This window comes from Geotrypetes seraphini, chromosome 5 (genome assembly GCF_902459505.1).
Source record: "Geotrypetes seraphini chromosome 5, aGeoSer1.1, whole genome shotgun sequence".
Classification (NCBI taxonomy): domain Eukaryota; kingdom Metazoa; phylum Chordata; class Amphibia; order Gymnophiona; family Dermophiidae; genus Geotrypetes; species Geotrypetes seraphini.
In genome coordinates this window covers 154,111,792-154,131,600 of record NC_047088.1, presented here as the reverse complement: position 1 = coordinate 154,131,600, position 19,809 = coordinate 154,111,792, and the positions used below count along the sequence as shown (strand labels likewise).

Genomic DNA, 19,809 nt, shown 5'->3' with positions numbered 1-19,809 from the left:
TTTCAAGCTGCTATGTACGATAGTGATTTCAGGCACTTTTTTTCCATGTCTCATTCTTATCTTCATTTTAGAAGGCAACTAGAGATCTGTGAGCTGTGTTAGCAATGAAACATATCATCAATGTAATTTTCTATTAAAACACCGTTTTATACACTGTAATAGAGCCTGCCTACAGTCAAGATGTGTGGGGAGGAGGCTAGCAGATGTATATAAAATAAACCAGCTGCAAGACTTAATCTCTACCTATCCAAGCTTTGACAATGTAAAATAAACCTTACAGAGCTTATCTAGAACCCAAGTTAGGAAAGTTTAGAAAAATTAGCAGCTCAAGAAAGACTCTTGTACCAGGGTTAGCCAGAAAAAGAAGGAAGCGCCTTTTTTTTTTTTTTTTTTAGGAATAAAGAGGTCTAGGTTAGAAAGCAGAACAGTATACCAGAATTAGATATATAGAGAGTACACCAGACAGATTACAATATCAAAAGAGCACTTATCAGCACTTAAAAGTTTGTAGTTGGTTATAATTGCTGATAAGTCTGAATGCACCTAGTTTGATTTAGAAAAGTGCAACAAACAGACCAATAGGAATGGAACAAGGCATTTTAAAAGGTCTTGGGATCATTGGGAATCCCATAAGCTAAAGCACCTCCATTTTAAAGAATTTTCATGTAGTCAGTCTTTTGCAAGATTGAAAGATTTGAAATATTTTTTGTGGATATTGATAAGGTAGTTGCTAATTGTCTTTCAAGGTCCAAGTTGTCAGAGACAGTGTAAGCAAGTTGGAGTGTAGAAAATGTCCTCCTGCTGGACTAGAAGTAAGGGATTGTACCCCAAGATGAAAAAACAGTCCCTTTGATGGAGTAACTAACCATGGGAACTAGTATTGATGGAGTCAGAAGAGAGCAAGTAGAACAACATTTGTCTAGTATTGAAGAATTTTCTGGATAACCCTCAATGGAAGGAGCATTGATGGATGTGTGTCAAGAAGTCCCATGCAGGGCCAGATTAAAGGGTAGGCCCAGTAGGCACGGGCCTAGGGCCCAAAATGGTCAGGGGGCGCCCAGTACCAGAACCACCCTCCCTATTCTGCTGCTGCTGCTTTTCTTAACCAGCAGCAATGGCAGCAAACCTTTAAATCAAAAGTGTCCAACAGCGGCCCAGCTTGTGCTCCTCTCTCGTGTCCCAACCTGACCGTTTCCCTACCTTTCTTCTGTGCCTCCCTCCAGCGCGTGTTTCGTTTCTGACTGGCTCCCTTGCTGCCAGTTCAAAGCCGTGGGCATCGGCTCCTCGCGGGATCTGCGGCTGCTTTGGAAGTGTTCCCTCTGACATCATGATGTCAGAGAGAAGCTTCTGATGCAGCCACAGATCGCAGCTTTGAACAAGCAGCAAGGGAGCCGGGCAGAAACGGAACACACGCCGCAGGGAGACACAGAATAAATGATGCTGCTGCACATGGAAGGGGGAGAAATGATGCTGTGCTGCTGCACAGGGAAGGGGGGAGAAATGATGCTGCTGCACAGGGAAGGGGGAAAAATGCTGCTGCTGCTGCTGCACAGGGAAGGGGGAAAAATGATGCTGCTGCTTCACAGGGAAGGGGGGAATGATGCTGTTGCTGCTGCTGCACAGGGAAGGGGGGAATGATGCTTCTGCTGCACAGGGAAGGGGGGAATGATGCTGCTGCTGCTGCACAGGGAAAGGGGGAATGATGCTGCTGCTGCACAGAGAAAGGGGGAAATGATGTTGCTGCTGTTGCACAGAGAAGGGGGAAATGCTGCTGCTCCTACTGCACAGGGAAAGGGGGGAAATGATGCTGTTGCTGCAGCACAGGGAAGGGGGAAATGATGCTGCTGCTGCACAAGGAAGGGGGAGAAATGATGCTGCTGCTGCACAGTGAAGGGGGGAAATGATGCTGCTACTGCTGCACAGGGAAGGGGGATTTATGCTGCTTCTGCACAGGGAAGGGGGAGAAATGATGCTGCAGCTGCACAGGGAAGGGGGGAGAAATGATGCTGATGCTGCACAGGGAAGGGGGAATGATGCTGATGCTGCACAGGGAAAGGGGGAATGATGCTTCTGCTGCGCAGGAAAAGGGGGAAATGATGCTGCTGCTGCACAGGGAAAGGGGGGAAATGATGCTGCTGCTGCTGCACAGGGAACTGGGAAATGATGCTGCTGCTGCGCAGAGAAGGGAGGAAATGATGATGCTGCTGCTGCACAGGGAAGGGAGAGAAATGATGCTGCTGCTGCTGCACAGGGAAGAGGGAGAAATGATGCTACTGCTGCACAGGGAAGGGGGAGAAATGATGCTGCTGCTGCACAGGAAAGGGGAGAGAAATGGTGCTGATGCTGCACAGGGAAGGGGGGAGAAATGATGTTGCTGCTGCTGCACAGGGAAGGGGGGGAGAAATGATGTTGCTGCTGCTGCACAGGGATGGGGGGAGAAATGATGCTGCCGCTGCACAGGGAAGGGGAGATATGCTTCTGCTGTTGCTGCACAGGGAAGGGAGGGAGATAAATGCTGCTGCTGCACGGGGAAGTGGGAAGGATGAGAAGTGCTGTTGCTGCACCCAATTGGGGAGAGAGAGGGAAGGAGTGAAAAGGAAGAGGAATGAGAGATGCCAAGTCCATGGGAGAGAGGGAGAGAAAGGAAATACCAGACCATGGAGAGGGGAGGGAGAGATGCCAGGGCATGGGGGAGGGAAGGAGGGAGGGAGAGAAAGGAGATACCACATAATGGAGGGGGGAGTTGGAAGGAGAGGAAAGAGATGCCAGGGCATAGGTGAGGGAAGAGAAGGAGATAGAGATGCCAGACCATGGGATGGAGTGGGAAGGAAGGAAGGAAAGGAGAAGAGCATAGGGAGGGGGTGAAGCCGAAATGGAGAGAAGAGGCACATGATTTACAGTTTATGGAAGGAGCATAGAAAGATGGAAGATACCATATGGAACAGGGAGAGGGCGGACAGTGAATGGAAGGAGCAGAGAGAGAGGGCAGACAGTGGATGGAACGGGCTCATGCTGCTTGGAAGACAGAGAGAAGACAGATGCTGGCTAGAAAGAAGAGAGTGAAGCCAAGATGATTAAAGCAGAAATGACAAAAGGTAGAAAAAAGATTTTTTTGTTGCTTTAGAATAAAATAGCATTGAAGTTGTATTGATAAAACTTTTATAAACAGAAAATAAGGTAATCTTTTTATTGGACTAATTTTAATACATTTTTTACCAACTTTTAGAGACCAGAACCCCCTTTTTCAGGTCAGGACAGTATAATGTAACAGCAGTATACTATATTGACCTGAAGGAGGCTGTGGTCTCTGAAAGTTAATTGAAAAATGGATTAGTCAAATAAAGTGGTATATTCTTATTTTCAATTTTTGTTTTATTTCTTTTTGTTAATTTGTAAAGTGGTAATTATCAGTTTCTTCAAATTTACATCTGCTATATTTATATTTTGCAGAGTATTAGGGGGCTATGTGTCATTGTTTCTGTGGTGTTTCACTGTATGCAGTTTGGCTTCTTGGCGGTTCAGTTTAACCTTTATCTACATATTTCTATTATTAGTTTATGATTACTTATTCCATACTGGTGAGGGTGTATCTGTGTTCTGTGTGTATGAAAGTCATGGTTTTCTGTTAGCATTGACTAGCCTTGTTTGCGAAATACATCGGGCATGGTTCTTGGGAGAACCTTGAATAAACCTGAATTGAATCTCCTTATTTTCTGCCGATCTTCTTTTGTTTCATGTTGGATTCTTTGATGGACTGCTTGCCTTGCTGTTTCGTTATAAGTTAACATACATGGAGTGGAACATACTAGAGGAGTTACAGATTTGGTTGTTTATCCATACATATGGGTTACAGTTGATTGACATAGAGTGAGGCAGTTCAGAGGCATTGTAAACTTGGTTATTAATATAGACTTATATACAGTATTTCAGATAGAATTGCTGCTTTACAATATACTTAAACCCTTTAAAAAAAATGGGAGCACATTACTCCTTTTTATCAAAAACTTCATTGGTTGCCGGTAGAGTCCAGAGTTCTGTTTAAATTCTTTAGTATTTGTTATAAAGCAGTTTTCGGTATGTTACCAGACTATCTTGCTCTTCATTTTCTCTTGAGACACCCAAACAAAAGTATATGTAGGATTAACCTGTTTAACTATCCCTCTATTAAATCCTGTCACTATAAGAAGTTTCTTGAGAGAACTTTTGCTTTCCAGGCTGATAAATTGAATGCGGGGCTTAGAAAAACTATGTTAGAGGCTACCTCTTATTTTGATTTTAGAAAACTGTTAAAGACCCATCTGTTTGATAGGTTGACGCCTTAATACGTTCCGTGTTTAAAAAAAAAAAATCTCATGTTTTAACTGATCTATTCCAATTTTATTTGCTTATGTTATTTCTATTCACACTGTATGTATTAACTTTCCTTGTAGTAAACCGCTTTGAACTTTTTGGTATAGCGGTATATATAAAAATAAATTATTATTATTATTTTATATATGTATGGAAAGGGTACAGAGTGAAAGTACTGGGTAAGTAGGTGGGAAGGGAAGGAAGGGGGATTTGTTCAGAGAAGTTTGGGGATTGCATAGAAGAAAAACTGTGTACCGGTATGCTAATCTTTGTTTTGAATTAAAAAAAAGAAAAAAAGAAATATACAAGTGGAAATAAAGAAGTAAATAAGAAAACAGATAAATGGGGGTAGTGCGTGGGCGAAGTAGGGCCAGGGGGGCCCAGTGTACTTCTGTGCCTAGGGGCCCTCGAAGGATTAATCCTGCCCTGGTCCCATGCTTCATGGCATGTTGAAGGCCTGTGCTAGTTTGCTGTTCGCGGTGACGGGAAAAAAGCACGCAAGATAATCGAACGCTGACAATATCGAGCAGACAATCGCGCGCAGGACATCAGCGTGCTGGACTTAAACTTAATTTTAAAGTGCTCCGAGGTTGTGTGTGTGGGAGGAATCCCCCCACTTAACTTAGTATTGTGCTGCTGCCATTGTGTGTGGGTGGGGAACCACCCCCACAACATTACAGAAGAAATTGACGTTTTCCCCTAAAAAAAAACACCTCTTCCCTCTATAATAGGGGTTCCCCCCCCCAACACCCCTACCCAAGGCAGCGCAAATAGTACTAACTTAACATAGAAAGACGACGGCAGAAAAGGGCCACAGCCCATCAAGTCTGCCCACTCTATTGACCCACCCCATTGAGTGCTAGTGACCTAGTTCCTTAACTTGACCCTCGTAGGGATCCCACGTGGATGTCCCATTTATTCTTAAAATCGAGCACGCTGGTGGCCTTGATCACCTGCACCGGAAGTTTGTTCCAGTGATCTACCACCCTTTCCGTGAAGAAATACTTCCTGGTGTCACCACTAAATTTCCCCCCTCTGAGTTTGAGGGGGTGCCCCCTTGTGACCGAGGGTCCCTTGGGAAAGAATATATCGTTTTCCACCTCGACACGACCAGTGACGTACTTAAATGTCTCAATCATGTCACCCCTTTCTCTGCGCTCCTCCAGGGTATAGAGCTGCAGTTTGCCCAGTCTTTCTTCGTATGAGAGACCCTTGAGTCCGGCGACCATCCTAGTGGCCATCCGCTGGACCGATTCAGCTCGAAGCACATCTTTCCGGTAATGTGGCCTCCAGAATTGCACACAGTATTCCAGATGAGGTCTCACCATGGTTCTGTAGAGTGGCATTATGACTTCAGGTTTGCGGCTGACGAAGCTTCTATTGATACATCCCATCATTTGCCTTGCCTTAGATGAGGCCTTCTCTACTTGTTTGGCAGCCTTCATGTCTGCACTGATGATTACCCCCAAGTCCCGTTCCTCTGAAGTCCTAGCTAGCGTTTCTCCATTCAAGGAGTATGTTCTGCATGGATTTCCGCTGCCGAGATGCATGACCTTACATTTTTTAGCATTGAAGCCCAGCTGCCATGTCGAGGACCAGTTTTCCAACGTGATCAGATCCTGCCTCATACTGTCCTTGAGGTTGCTTTCACTTACTATGTTACACAGTTTGGCGTCGTTGGCAAACAGTGATACTTTACCCTGAAGCCCCCGGGTCAGGTCCCTTATGAATATGTTAAAAAGGGATGGTCCCAGGACTGAGCCCTACGGCACTCCGCTAGTCACCTCCGAAGTCTCAGAGAGGGTGCCGTTGACCACCACCCTCTGAAGTCTTCCACTCAGCCAATCATTGACCCATGCAGTTAGTTTCTCACCCAACCCCATCGATTTCATCTTGTTTAATAGTCTACGGTGTGGGACACTGTCAAAAGCTTTACTGAAATCCAAGTATACTATGTCCAGAGCTTCTCCTGAGTCTAGTTTTCCTGTCACCCAATCAAAGAAGCTTATAAGATTAGATTGGCATGACCTGCCTCTGGTGAATCCATGTTGACAGGGATCCCTTAGATTCCCTTCATCCAATATCGAGTCTAATTTACCTTTAAGTAGAGTTTCCATGAGTTTACACACTATTGATGTGAGACTCACTGGTCTGTAGTTCGCTGCCTCTGCTCTGCAACCCTTTTTGTGCAGAGGAACGACGTTTGCTGTTTTCCAGTCCAGGGGTACTACTGCGAGGGTTCCCTCCCCAAACCCCCCCTTGGAGCACTTTAAAATTAAGTTTAAGTCCAGTGCACTGATGTCCTGTGCACGATTATCTGCTCTGTATTGTCGGCGTTCGATTGTCCTGCGTATTTTCGACTATGAACCACTCTTGGCTGCTCTTGTAGAGCAAAAGACCTCACACTGCTTGCACTAGAAAACAAAAAGATTGTTTGTAGGTGTGCCTCAATAACATATGAATTGGAATATTTCAACGCTGATTTACCATTCATAAATATCTGATTGTTGACTGTATTTATCTGCTAATTGATTGTTTTATCTTTACAGGTATGCTACTTGAAGTTATGTTCCCAAGGAAATGATAAGATTCCAAAATGTCACTCTTCTCAGCACAGTTCAAGAGATTCTTTATCTATCAAGAACTCCAGGATTTAAAAGAAAGTGATATCTAACTGTACCGATACTTCTACTTTGGGCAAGTGTTCAACAAGATAAGAATGTTGTCCATATTTAGGAAAACAAAGAGGTCTTTCCTGTGTAAATGAGCCACTGCTTGGGCTAAGCATCTCATGAAGACCCTGTAGGCCTTGGAGAGGCCAAAGGGCCAGCATCTTGTATTGATGATGATTGTTCTTGAAGATATATTGTACGAATTCCAATGAGATGGATGCATTCTTTAGATGTAAAGTGACTAGATAATCGCCCTTCTATTTAAGTGTAGGATTATATCAAAGGAGTTCATTTTTAATTTGACTGAGTTGTCTTAGATCTAATATTGGCTGAAGACACCCTGATTTTTGGGGGGTAAGGAAGTCTCTTGAATAAAATTGTTGACCCCCTTTCTGGAGGAGGAGCTTCCTCTATCATATCATACTGCAAGATGATTAAGGGGATGCAACTCCTCTCGTATGAGGAAAGACTAGAGAGCTTAGAGCTCTTTAGCTTAGAAAAGAGATGGATGAGGGGAGATATGATTGAAGTCTACAAAATCCTGAGTGGTGTAGAATGGGTACAAGTGAATCAATTTTTTATTGCATCAAGATTTACAAAGACTAGGGGACACTCGAAGTTACAAAGTACCGTATTTCCCCATATATAGGCCGCGGCCTATATATGGGTTTTGCAAGCTGGTCCAGTGGGTATGGCTTGCAAAACTGGGGAGGCCTATACAAGTTTAAAAAATCATCCCCCCAACCTTACCTCCCTCGTTGGATGGCCTGAATCGCTGCCACCTCAAATCACAGCCAGTGGTGCAGGGCAGGAGAGATCTTTTCTATTTCCATCCCGGCCCCATGCTGCTTCCTGCGTGCTGATGCCATCAATTCTTGTGGGACTTGCAAGTCTCGCAAGAATTGGACTGACAGCATCGGCACGCAGGATATTTGAGTCGAGGACGACTGATGCTATGGAGTGAAATCAATCGACACCCGTGCTAAAGGTCCCCACACCGGTGGAGCATCAACTTGAGGTGTGGTCAGTGTTGCTATCTGCTTAGACTGAACCGTCACCTGGAGAGCCGGTGTCGACGTGGCCATAAATTGGGTCAGTACCAGCATTTGAAAATGCTCATCCAATTCCTCCCTAAGCAAATTATCAATTCTCTGCTTAAGGGAGAGCATCGGTACCACTGGCTTTTCATGGGCACCCCTGGTGCAGCACTCCGGTCCAGTGATGAGGAAGCCGATGTCGAGGCACTCACCGAAATCGGGACTGGGCGGCTTATGGGACTTCGAGATCGGCATGACTCGACTCAATGCCACTTTGACCTGAGTCCCAGATGAAGTAGGGGAAGGCTTCTTAGCCGGCTTACACACAGGAGGTTGCAACACCGGAGATGTGTCTGCCCATATCGATATACGCTCTTGGTTGGTGCCGCTGGTGTCGGTATTGATGTCGACTCCCTCCTTCTGTTGAAGAAGGTGGTTTTTCAAAGTCCTCTTCTGAAGAGAAGAATACCGGGTACAGGTTTCCGGGCAGTGCTCCAGTCCCAAACACTGGAGACACCAGCGATGTAGGTCAGTCATAGAGATGGGTCGAGCACAGCAACCGCACTTCTTAAATCCCGTCTGAGGGCGTGACATCAACGGTAAGACTGCCTTGACAAAATTGAAGTTAACTGAGGGATCACACGCCTATGTCAGGCGGGAAGGCACTCGCGCATGTGTGGTGTGGGCTATCGTGAACTTTCCAAAGACTTAAAGTGGTGATGCACTTTTGAAGTGGTCTGTGCTGGGGCTCCGTCGGTGACGTCACCCATGTGTGAGAATATGCTGCCTGCCTATCTTGAGATAACCTAAGCAGGGTTGCCATCAGGGCAGTACTACCAGTCCTGCATTCAGGGGCCCGTAGCTGACGGGGGCCCGGGCCAGTAGCGTACCTAGGGGGGGCGGTGCGCCTCGGGTGCACGTCCCAAAGGGGTGCACATGAGAGAGAGCTGAACGGGGACGAAGAGGGACCCGCGGGGTTAAATATAACTCAAGCCGCGAGGCTCGTCTTCTACTCCGACTGCCCTGCCACTCACACAGCCGATCGGAACTCTTCCCCGACATCAGCACTGACGTCGGAGGGAGGGCTTAAGCAAAGCCCGCCCTCCGACATCAGCGCTGAAGTCGGGGAAGACTTCTGGTCGGCTATGTGTGCGCGGCGGGACAGGCAGGAAATAGAAGACAAGCCTACGCGGCTCGAGCTACATTTTGCTGAGAAAGTTGCTAAGATGGGCTGGGAGGCAAACGGGGAACACAAAAGGGGGAGGGAATGCGTTTTGGACACAAGGCATGAACTTGGGAGAGAGGAAGGGAGGGAAAGAGATGCTGAGGAGGGGGAGGGAATGCATTTTTGGACACAGAAGGCATGAACTTGGGAGAGAGGAAGGGAAGGAAAGAGATGCTGAGGTAGGGGAGGGAATGCATTTTTGGACACAGAAGGCATGAACTTGGGAGAGAGGAAGGGAGGGAAAGAGATGCTGAGGTGGGGGAGGGAATGCATTTTTGGACACAGAAGGCATGGACTTGGGAGAGAGGAAGGGAGGGAAAGAGATGCTGAGGTAGGGGAGGGAATGCATTTTTGGACACAGAAGGCATGAACTTGGGAGAGAGGAAGGGAGGGAAAGAGATGCTGAGGAGGGGGAGGGAATGCGTTTTTGGACACAGAAGGCATGGACTTGGGAGAGAGGAAGGGAGGGAAAGAGATGCTGAGGTGGGGGAGGGAATGCATTTTTGGACACATAAGGCATGGACTTGGGAGATAGGAAGGGAGGGAAAGAGATGCTGAGGTGGGGGAGGGAATGGGTTTTTGGACACAGAAGGCATGGACTTGGGAGAGAGGAAGGGAGGGAAAGAGATGGTTGTGTACACGGGGAATAGAAGAAAGGAGAATTTTTAGTCATAGGGAGGGAGTGAGGTACAGACAGTGGCATACCAAGGTGGGGGTGGGGGCGGTCTGCCCCGGGTTTATGCCCCAAGGGGGTGCACAGCTGGCCATCCTCCAGTGTTCTCCCTAGGCTGGCAAACTGCGTCTCTTTAGCCACTTGAGTGCCACCGCCGCCATTGGGAACAGGCCGGTGCCCAAGTTCTCCCTGCTTTTCCCTGTGGGGCCGACCAACTCTCGCCACCCGCATCAATTCTGACGTCGGAGAGGACGTTCTGGGCCAGCCAATCGCTGCCTGGCTGGCCCAGAACGTCCTCTCCGATGTTAGAATTGACGTCAAGTGGTGAGAGTTGGTCGGCCCCGCGGGGAAGAGAAGCAGGGCGAACTCGGCACCAGCCTGTTCCCGATAGCGGCAGTGGCAGCCTGTTCCCCAGTGGCGGTGGCAGCATTTTCCCAATGGTGGTGGCATAGGGGAGAGCAAGGAGAAAGAAAGAAAGGGGAGGACAGGGAGCCAGAAAAAAAAAAAAGAAAGAGGGCTGGGTGAAACAAAGAAAAATGGGGCACGGAGAGAGAGAGAAAGACTGACAGACATACAGAATGAAAGGGGGTATGGAGAGAGAGAAAAAGAAAGAAGGGGGCAGGGTGAAACAAAGAAAAAGTTTGGGGAGGGAATGAGGTCTGGAGGAGAGGAAGCATACAGGAGGCTGAAAAAAGGGAAGAAATATTGGATGCACAGCCAGAAAAATAAAGTGCAACCAGAGATACTGATGAAATTACCAAAGGTAGGAAAATGATTTTATTTTCAATTTAGTGATCAAAATGTGTCCGTTTTGAGAATTTATATATTTTGCACTATGGCCCCCTTTTATTAAACCGCAATAGCGTTTTTTAGCGCAGGGAGCCTATGAGCTTCAAGAGCAGCGTGGAGCATTCAGCGCAGGTCCCTGTGCTAAAAACCGCTATCGCGGTTTAGTAAAAAGGGAGGGGGAATATTTGTCTATTTTTGTATAGTTGTTACTGAGGTGACATTGCATAAAGTCATCTGCCTTGACCTCTTTGAAAACCCGCGGAATATAAATGATAATTAACATTTTCTATGCATACAGCGTGCTTTGTGTTTTAAAAATTTTATTGTTGGTAGATCATTTTGACTTGGCCACAAAGGTAAGGGGGAGGGAGGGGAGCTGCTGAAAGAGTCTACCTTGACGTGGTTGCAGGCTTACAAATCTTTTGGTCAAAGAGTGCGGCGACAGAGAAAAGTATGTGTGTATTCGGCCCATGGAAGAAGGGGGGGTCGGGGAGGAAAGGGGTGTGTGGGGGGCCCAATAGGATTGCTCAGTAAGGAGCTCAGAAATTTCTGAAGGCGGCCCTAAACCTAAGGATATGCAGATTTCTAAAATCTTTCACTTGTAAGTACACGCAGTGTTTCTTAAACTCTTAGTGATACCTCTTTAATAATATTTTATAAAACGGCTGCTTATATTGCATGTGATACCAAATATATGTTTCTTAGAAGGTGCTTTATGTATTTTTATAAAAAGCTTTCAAGCTCATTTTCAAAAAAGATACATGGCATAAGCTAGCACTTGGACATCTTACTAGTCAAAACGTCCAAGTAGGCATTCTGAAAACAGACCTTCTAGATGTCTGTCTGGTTGTTTTGTCTTCAATGCGTCTAAATCTTAAGGGGGCATGTTAGATATGTATTTTGGGTGGGCTTAGGACTTGGATGCTCAGAAGGGATAATCAAACCTTTAAAAAAAATCCAGGGCTTTTTTTGATGTTTGGAGCTAGACCTGTTTTAAAAGCGTCTAAATGCTAAAAAGGTGCCCAAACTGACTAAATGAAGACTGGAGGAATTAAGGCATGACCCTCTCCCCTACTTTACTCTCCCAGTGGTCACTAACCCCCTCCCACCACCCAAAGATGGGGGAAAACAGTACTTTCCAATTGTCCTACCCTATCCAAATGGTTTCCCCATCAGCTGATCGCGGCAGGGAAATTCCGAACAGCTGAGGATTTGTGGAGTCCTGCTGGCTCAGCTATTAAGGATTCCCTTGCCAGGATCAGCTGAACCAGCAGGGAGAACCACGATTCCTCTCTCCCTCCTTCCCACCCACTGATCCCCCCCAGCTCCCCTCCACAGAGATCCGCTGTCCTCTGAGCCCTACACCCTTCCCCCAACATCCTCACCGACATCCTCCAACTCCCAGTACCTTCTGTTGAAAAATCAGCAGGAGGGAAGCCTAATCCCTCCTGCCAATAGGGCATCTCTTCAGAATGACAGGCCTTCTTGGGATGCAGTGGGAGGGGCTTAAGGCCTTGATTGGCTTAAAATGGAAGGCCCGCCATTTGAACCAATCAGGGCCTTAGGTCCCTCTTACTATAACCCAAGATGCAGTGGGGGAAGGCCCTTCTGAAGAAATGGCCCTATTGGCTTCCCTCTGGCCTATTTTTCATCAGAAGGTACGGGGGTGTCGGGGAAGTGTCAGGGGATGTTGGGGGGTCTCGGAGGGGCATTGGGAGTTGTTGGGGGAAGGGGTGTAGGGCTCAGAGATAGCGGCTTGTGATTCTCCCTGCTAGTTCAGCTGATCCTGGCAGGGGAATTCCTGATCAACTGAGCCAGCAGGACTCCATGAAACAAGCTCAGCTCATCAGGATGCCACTGCCGTGATCGGCTGATGGGAAGCTGTTTGAACAAGGTTGTTGGGTACCACATGCTAGCTGCTTGGACCTTGGATGTCCGAAAAGCTGGCTTTTGTGCATTTAACATGTGGTTATCTGTATATTTGAAAATGGCCAAAAAAGAGAGACGCACTAAGGGTCATAAAAAAAAAAAATACATGTCTGGCAGCTTTGAAAATGGACATTTTTTTCTCCTGGGTTTGTGAATGTCTTTCCCAAAACGTCCAACCTCAGACTTTCTATTGAAAATGTCCCTCTTTGTGTTTACCAAACCTTTTTTATATTACTATGATTTATTTGAACACCCAGATCTAAACATCCATTTTCTCAACCTATACAAAATTATTCTCTATGTCTAGCAGAAATGAGTATATAGAGAAGGAAATGCATATAGGACAATGCAGAGAAGGATCTCTCCTTAAAAATTTTGCTTTAAAAACTGTTCCTTTAGCACAGTGAGAAGTCAATTGTTTGAAATACAAACATTATAAATTCAGATCAAGAGATCCATAGGTAGACAGAGACCATATCAATAAGGGAGTGACATTGTGAATGTGGAACCTAAGCGATAGATAATTCTTTGCATTCCCTCACCTCTCGTTGCTGCTGGTTTAAACTGTGTGATGCCCTTTGACAAAGTGCAATGGTTTCCAAGAGGGTATCTTCAACATCCTTTAATGGAGGCACTTCTTTTGGCTCTTAAAAAAAATAAGTGAAATGAGTAGGGATTAAACAAGAATACAGAAACACATAAAATAGTTACATTTGTCTCTTGCATTCTTTTTGGAAATAATAATAAAAAGAAATAAAATATTTGGCTGTATCACTTCTACAAAATGCTGTCTGTTGGATACCAAGTACCAAGTTACTTAAGGGATGTTAGCAGGAAGGATATTCTGATAAACTTCATGTTTTGACAATCAGTAAGGGACAGGTCCATGGTAATTTGTGATTATTGGTTTGGGATATGTACCAACTCAACTACACATTAAAGGTAAAGGTGGCACACAAAGGTAATTCTTATGAGCTGAACACATATAACAAAATAGCACACAAATGGAATTAAATTTACTATAAAAATAATTGCCAACACAATTGAAAAGCCCACACTGAGCTCAAGGAAGTTCCTAGGATAACCATACACAAAAGTTCTGCAATCTGAGTGAATGAGCACAATATATGATGTAGCAAAGTGAAAACAAGATAGAGGTATCAGCAGCTAAAAATGCTCTGCTCTGTAAAGTCGCTATTTTCTTTTTCTTTCACTTATTCGGAGCCGTGTTTGGAGGGCCTCCGAGCTTGCACGGATGTCGACATGATGTTGTGCTCAAGCGTGCGATGTCATCAAGTTGATGTCCATACATGCTCGGAGGCCCTCCTGACACAGCCCCCAGCTCAGGGTAAACAAGACAAGGTTCGTGTGGAGCGGTGCAGAGCTTGGGGTGAAGCGGAAGAGGAATTATGGGTGTGCCACAGAAAAACATTTGCTCCGCTAATATGCCGGAGCAAAAAAGAGTTTATGGGACACTGCTCTAGGTTAAAAATTCCCGGTAGTCGGGACACTTGGTCCCTTGTAAATCTATGAGCATGAGGTTAAAGCAGCAGGCTGAGAACCAGAGAAACCCAGTTCAAATGCCACTACCGCTCTTTATGACCTTGGGTAAGTCACTTAACCCTCCATTGCCTCAGAAATAAACTTAGATTGTGAGCTAAGAAAATACCTACTGTACCTGAATGTAATTCACCTTGATCTACAACTGAAAAAGGAATGAGCTAAAATCCAAATCAGATGGGATTGGGCACATTCAGGGTGGTATGGCCGTAGGCACCTTTCATACATACCACACAACCAGAGTAGATTTGATTGATGTTTTAGTGAAGTCCCTCATCACCACTCTATGGGCTTCTTTTACGAAGATGCGCTAGCGGTTTTAGCGCACGCTTAGCACGTGCTACAATGCCGCGCGCGCTAGACGCTAACGCCTCCATTGAGCTAGTACACCTTCGTAAAAGGAGCCCTATATCTGCATCCTAACATTTGTAAAGCTACCTACTTATTGCAAATACACACTCTCGAACACAAAAGGTGCTAGCAGAACCAACAGGAAGAAGCACCCCTCATGTCACACTATATTGTCTGTCAGATTAGGGTTCACACCATTGGAAGGAGAGAGCAGGAAGATGGAATTGATCTTGATCTCTTTATCCTTTTGTAAAATATTGTCAGTGTTTCTCACTGTTGGTCCCTTTGCGAGATACCTAAAATATCAGATCAAGTGTTCCCTTATAGCACACATCGGTAATATTTCACAAATAGGAATAATATACTGGGCTCCAAGCAAGCCTCTCTCTTTTTTCTCAGATCACCACAGTATTTTTCAAATGAACTGAGCAATAAAAGTGTCATCTATGTGATTATGTGACCTACAATGATGCCCCACTTCTCTCTAATCTAAAACCGGTGCTGGTGCCAACTTTAACTCCATTTTGACTTTAAGACATTGACAATGCAGAAACTGAAATGGCTGAATTTTAAACCTGCACATTGTTCAGAGAATTAATTTTCACTTGTATTCTCTTGACGGAAATATAGCTGAAGCATCAGCTGTCGTCATAGTGATTTGTGTTTCTTTTATAGAAGTTTCTTTACAGATCCTTATTTCATGCTCACAGATTTACAGGAGGGGTCAATGGGTCCAAACAGCATTCTAATTGCAAGTTAAAATATAGAAAAGTAATAAGTGTATAACATATGTGGTATATAAAGGAGAAAAGAGAAACCAAAAAACTTCATCAAGCCAAGCTTCCTAGTTATGACTGTAGCCATTCCAGGCCAAAAGTACCAGCAGACTGGCCCCTCCCCCCAAAAAACAAAACAATCCACTCCTTCATACTCGCACCCAGGGATAAGCAGGAGAAAAGTGCGGCACAATGGTTAGAGCTATAGCCTCAGCACCCTGAGGTTGTGGGTTCAAACACCATGCTGCTCCCTGTGACCCTGAGCAAGTCACTTAATCCCCTACTGCCCCAGGTACATTAGATAGATAGGGAACATGCTTGAAGTACCTATAAGTAAACTGCTTTGAGTATGGCTGTAAAAGTACAAAAAAAAAAAAAGGTCTGTATAAAAGGCCCAATCCCTTTCCCCTCTCCCCTCCTTTTGTAAGTCTACCTAGCTAATAATGGTTTAGGTTCAAACAATTTTTATTGATGCAAACAACAACAAATACAATCCCAAGGCACCCCAAGGTGCTCAGTACAAACAAATATGCATCATATATAATAATATAACAAGCATGGACAAAAGAAAAGAACATCAACCAAACTCCCCCTTCCTCACCCCACTCTACTGAGGGCGAGCGAGGGTAAGGAGAGAGGAAAGGCACTCTGAGGCCCTGGACTCTTATGAGCCCCGAAGATGCCACACTACCCCCTTCCCCCACCAAATCCCCCATACCCTGTCCGTATCTAATTCCAGAACCTTCCCAAACCCCTCACTCCCTCCACAAGCCCCCCTCCCCCCAATGGTACTCTCCACCCCTCCCCACCAGTACTCGCCAGTACGCTCCCAGTCCGACTATCCGGGCGCCTAGATTAGGACACCCATCTTAAGACTGCACTGCGGCCCTTTGGATGCAAGGCTTGCAGATATGGCTCCCAAACATTTAAGAACAACATCTTTCGCTTCCTAACCCCTCCTGCATCGCATGCCTCCCAGATGGCCAACTGATGCAACTGGTTCCGCCAATGTCAAAACGCCAGAGGGTCAGGGACCGTCCAGCATTGAAGAATATATTTCCTGGCCAGTAAACTCATCTTCCTGCACAGAGCCCGATGTCCCCTAGGCAAATGGCCATAAGCCTCAGGCAAATCCAAGAGAAAGTGGATCGCGGTACTGCACAGGGCTCTCCCAACTAACCCGGACATGTAAGAGATTATACACCTCCAGAAGCGCTGGATAATGGGGCAGGTCCAGAAGGCATGTCCCAAAGTTTGTCCCCCCCGACCCACATTTATGACACAGTGGTGTAGGGAGACCCCCACTGTAATACAACTGGGTCCGAGTGTAATAGGCGTGTAATGTCACAATATAATGCGTTTCCCTCAACCAAGCACACGGGGTCACCCCAGGCGTCACCCTCAAGGTACGGGCTACATCCCAATGCCCCAAATTAAAGTGTAATTCCCCCTCCCATTTACCCCGGATGCCCTGGTAGTCCTTGGCTGGTTGTAACTCTTGCAAACTGGCATGAATGCTAGACACCGAGAGGGACCCCCCCCCGAGCAAACAGTTCCCGCAGCCTGGCTCCCATATGCAAGCGCAATTGTGCTCTGTTGAGGGATCCCACATGGTGCTCCACTTGATGACACGCAAACTGCGCGCCCCAGGTCTCTCCCACCTTAGCTAGCAATTCTGCACGGGTCAACAGCTCCCCATCATTCCCCAAAATATGTTCTAAACAAGAAACTCCTTTCGCTCCCCAGGACAGGTACTCTCTGGATTCCCGTCCCAGAGGGAAGGCCGGGTTATCCTGCAAGGGCAAGAGATCCGTAACCATCGGATCCCTACCCAGAGATTGCACAATCCAACGCCAGGCCGCTTGCAAAGCGCTAAATATTATACAGGATTGGATAGAAGGGGGCAGTGCCCTCCGAGGACTATGTAATATAGTAACATAGTACATGACGGCAGATAAAGACCCAAATGGTCCATCCAGTCTGCCCAACCTGATTCAATTTAAATTTTTTTTTTTTCTTCTTAGCTATTTCTGGGCGAGAATCCAAAGCTTTACCCGGTACTGTGCTTGGGTTCCAACTGCCGAAATCTCTGTTAAGACTTACTCCAGCCCATCTACACCCTCCCAGCCATTGAAGCCCTCCCCTGCCCATCCTCCTCCAAACGGCCATACACAGACACAGACCGTACAAGTCTGCCCAGTAACTGGCCTAGTTCAATCTTTAATATTATTTTCTGATTCTAAATCTTCTGTGTTCATCCCACGCTTCTTTGAACTCAGTCACAGTTTTACTCTCCACCACCTCTCTCGGGAGCGCATTCCAGGCATCCACCACCCTCTCCGTAAAGTAGAATTTCCTAACATTGCCCCTGAATCTACCACCCCTCAACCTCAAATTATGTCCTCTGGTTTTACCATTTTCCTTTCTCTGGAAAAGATTTTGTTCTACGTTAATACCCTTTAAGTATTTGAACGTCTGAATCATATCTCCCCTGTCTCTCCTTTCCTCTAGGGTATACATATTCAGGGCTTCCAGTCTCTCCTCATACGTCTTCTGGCGCAAGCCTCCTATCATTTTCGTCGCCCTCCTCTGGACCGCCTCAAGTCTTCTTACGTCTTTCGCCAGATACGGTCTCCAAAACTGAACACAATACTCCAAGTGGGGCCTCACCAATGACCTGTACAGGGGTATCAACACCTTCTTCCTTCTACTGACTACGCCTCTCTTTATACAGCCCAGAATCCTTCTGGCAGCAGCCACTGCCTTGTCACACTGTTTTTTTCGCCTTTAGATCTTCGGACACTATCACCCCAAGGTCCCTCTCCCCGTCCGTGCATATCAGCTTCTCTCCTCCCAGCATATACGGTTCCTTCCTATTATTAATCCCCAAATGCATTACTCTGCATTTCTTTGCATTGAATTTTAGTTGCCAGGCATTAGACCATTCCTCTAACTTTTGCAGATCCTTTTTCATATTTTCCACTCCCTCTTCGGTGTCTACTCTGTTACAAATCTTGGTATCATCTGCAAAAAGACACACTTTTCCTTCTAACCCTTCAGCAATGTCACTTACATACATATTGAACAGGATTGGCCCCAGCACCAAACCCTGAGGGACTCCACTAGTCACCTTTCCTTCCTTCGAGCGACCTCCATTAACCACCACCCTCTGGCGTCTGTCCGACAGCCAGTTTCTGACCCAGTTCACCACTTTGGGTCCTAACTTCAGCCCTTCAAGTTTGTTCAACAGCCTCCTATGAGGAACTGTATCAAAGGCTTTGCTGAAATCCAAGTAAATTACATCTAGCATATGTCCTCGATCCAGCTCTCTGGTCACCCAATCAAAAAATTCAATCAGGTTCGTTTGGCACGATTTACCTTTTGTAAAGCCATGTTGCTTCGGATCCTGTAACCCATTAGATTCAAGGAAATACACTATCCTTTCTTTCAGCAACACTTCCATTATTTTTCCAACAACTGAAGTGAGGCTCACCGGCCTGTAGTTTGCGCAAACACATCATAAGGAGCAAAAAATCTCACGTTCCATCAAAAGAGGAGTGTAACTACTGGTCATATTCACCCAATCTCCCAAATGGCGAAGTAAACACGCATAATTATAGACACTCACATCCGGTAATCCTAACCCCCCCTCTGCCAATTCCCTAGCAACTGAGACATCTACAACTAATAATGGTTTATTGATCTTTCTTCCAGGAAATTATCTAACCCTTCATGCACCAGTTATCCCCTCTATTCTCACTTTGAGTAACTGTCATGTTATATCAGATTTATGCTCATGCTGTGGCACAATGGTTAAAGCTATAGCCTCAGCACCCTGAGGTTGTGGGTTCAAACCCCATGTTGCTCCTTGTGACCCTGGGCAAGTCACTTAATCCCACTGGGACAGAGGAAAAATGCTTGAAGTAACTGTATGTAACCGCTTTGAGTGTGGTTGTAAAACTACAAAAAGGCGGAATATAAGTCCCAATTCCTTTCCCTTATCAAGCATTATGTATTCTAAAATATACTTAAAAGAATTATTGTGTGCAAAACTCAAGGTATATCTTTTTTCTGGTTGAACCATTTGTAATTATTGCCGTAAATCAAATTGAATTTTGTTAAGGGGAATACAGCAGAGTTAAAAACCCACAAAAGTTTCTTATATTAATTTGAATATGCAAGACTAATCAATAAGTACTCTCTATGGACTTTTAAAACATATCAAATAGTGGAAAAAAAAAAAAGACATGAGCTCCAAGACACAAGGGCTCCTTTTACAAAGGTGTGTTAGGGCCTTAACGTGCAGAATAGTGCGTGCTAAATTGCCCCGTGCACTAGCCGCTACCACCTCCTCTTGAACAGGCATATCAGAGGCTAAGGACTCCTTTTACTAAGCTGCAATAGCATTTTTAGTGCACACAGGACTTTAGCGCGTGCTAAACCCGCG

At 45.7% G+C, this 19,809-nt stretch overlaps 1 protein-coding gene across 2 annotated transcripts in view; it reads right to left on the bottom strand.

Moving 5' to 3' along the window:
• The window catches only part of VPS8 (VPS8 subunit of CORVET complex), a 755,312-nt gene that overhangs the window by 283,882 nt on the left and 451,621 nt on the right, over positions 1-19,809 (bottom strand). For both annotated transcript variants that reach the window (XM_033944522.1, XM_033944523.1), the window contains one exon: positions 13,218-13,321. In XM_033944522.1, the coding sequence (XP_033800413.1) occupies positions 13,218-13,321 (104 nt within the window). The remainder of the gene's footprint in view (positions 1-13,217; positions 13,322-19,809) is intronic.